This window comes from Myotis brandtii, unplaced genomic scaffold (genome assembly GCF_000412655.1).
Source record: "Myotis brandtii unplaced genomic scaffold, ASM41265v1 scaffold138, whole genome shotgun sequence".
Classification (NCBI taxonomy): Eukaryota; Metazoa; Chordata; class Mammalia; order Chiroptera; family Vespertilionidae; genus Myotis; species Myotis brandtii.
The window spans coordinates 1,532,598-1,534,318 of NW_005354915.1; the positions used below are offsets into that span (position 1 = coordinate 1,532,598).

General features: G+C 64.3%; 1 protein-coding gene across 1 annotated transcript in view; it reads right to left on the reverse strand.

Annotated features, from left to right (window-relative positions):
- The window catches only part of SULT4A1 (sulfotransferase family 4A, member 1), a 21,169-nt gene that overhangs the window by 7,860 nt on the left and 11,588 nt on the right, over positions 1-1,721 (reverse strand). Inside the window, exons 2-3 of the mRNA XM_014535129.1 lie at positions 1,511-1,641; positions 360-531 (exon numbers count right to left, since the gene is read on the reverse strand). Coding sequence (XP_014390615.1) covers positions 360-531; positions 1,511-1,641 — 303 coding nt within the window. The remainder of the gene's footprint in view (positions 1-359; positions 532-1,510; positions 1,642-1,721) is intronic.

Sequence of the window (1,721 nt, forward strand, 5' to 3'; positions counted from 1 at the left end):
CATCGAGGCCGCCCCACCCGCCGCCCCACGGCCGAACGCTTCCCGCTGCGTTTGAGCAGGGGTGCGACCTCGCCCACACAGGGCATCCTGCTGGGGCAGGTCCGCGAGCGGAGCCATTTGTCATATTTCTGTCTCCAGCTCTACTTCAGAGTCAGCGGGAGGAGACAGGAGAAGGGCGGCCCTGACACCGGTGGTGAGAACTGTGGGCTCAGAAACGTCACGCAGTGGAGAAACGAGAAAAATCAGCCGGAAACGCTCGGCCTTCCACAGGCAGAGGCTGGACTAGGCCGGTGCAGCCCAAGTTCAACGGTGAGGGAAAACCCAGGTTAAAGTGTGAATGAAACGCTAGAGACACTGGCTCTGCCAGGGTGGACGCCGGCACCAGGGTCTCACTCCCCGGGTCCTCGGGGGCCATGAGGGCACAGGCCAGCAGGAGGGGCAGGGCATTACCTTGGAGTCACCGTTGTGGAGGTCAGAGGGCAGGAAGCGGTAGGGGAGGTGGCTTTTGATGAGGCGGGGTGACGTCAGTTCCTGTAGGGGGTCGGGGAGAGGCGGTCAGTCCCACGGGCCTCAGGGCCTTTCCCATGGGGCGGGCGGCGAGGGTCTCAGACGGTCGGGACCAGCGCTCCGCCTGACAAACTTCCCGCCCGAGGCAGGACCACCCTCCGGGCTGAACCTCGGGCCAGATGTGAGCAAGATGCTCCCGTCCTCGGGCACCCACAGCCCGAGTCGGCCTGTCAGTCACCAGGGTCTGCCCGGAGGACCAGGGCGGGCCTTGAAGGGCAGCAGGGGAGGCATGAGGCAGAGGGGCAGCTGGGCCCTCAACCATCTCAGCAGGACGCCTTCCTGAGGCTCCGGGAGTGTGCCAGGCCCTCTGCCCCGACTCGGCCATCCAGTGCCGCTGGCTCCCCATTGGGCACACTGGTCACCCCTTAACCGCCGCTCCTCCTTGTTGCCTCCCGGTCCATCTCCCTCACTGCATGTCAGCTCTGAGCGCTGTACCCCGATGCCAAGGGCAGTGCCGGCCACGGGTGCCCAGCGCAGCACTACGCACGGGCTCAGCGGACGAGTCAACACAGAATACTCAACCAGTGGGACAAGGGACAGGCGGTCCACGCTGGAAATGCCACCTGAACTAAGGTGGCAGAGGGGAGGGTGGAGAGAACATTCCAGATGCACCGGAGGGATGGAATGGACAGGAAATTGGGGTGTTTATTTCATTCCTGACACCAAAAATTTGATGCAAATGCATCCTACCCAGCTCCCTGAACAGACGGGGTAAACCACAGGGCAGGGGAGATGACGCAAGGCCCGCATCCCCACTGCCTCCTGCCCCCACTCCCGGCACCTGCCTCCTTTCTACCTTGAAGTCACCCACGTCAACCACCCATCGATTCCAGATCGTCACGGGTTCAGGCCTATCTCCTGGCTACCTGGGGTGCCGGCAGCTCTCTGCTCTTTCCCCGCCCACAGGGCCCCCCCACCCCCACCCCTCGGGAGGAGCTGTCACCTTGATGATGTCCAGGCCGGGTTGCGGGTACTCCAGGACCGGGAGCTGCTCGTCGATGTTCATCAGGCCGATCTCATCAGGGTCTGCGCCCTGGCTCACCAGGTAGACCACCTCCTGCAGCAAGCTTGTGCCTGAGGGAGGCCGGGGAGGCGCTCAGAGGCCAGGGCGGGGCCCTCTCAGCTCAGCACTCGCCCAAGGAGGGGCTGAAGGG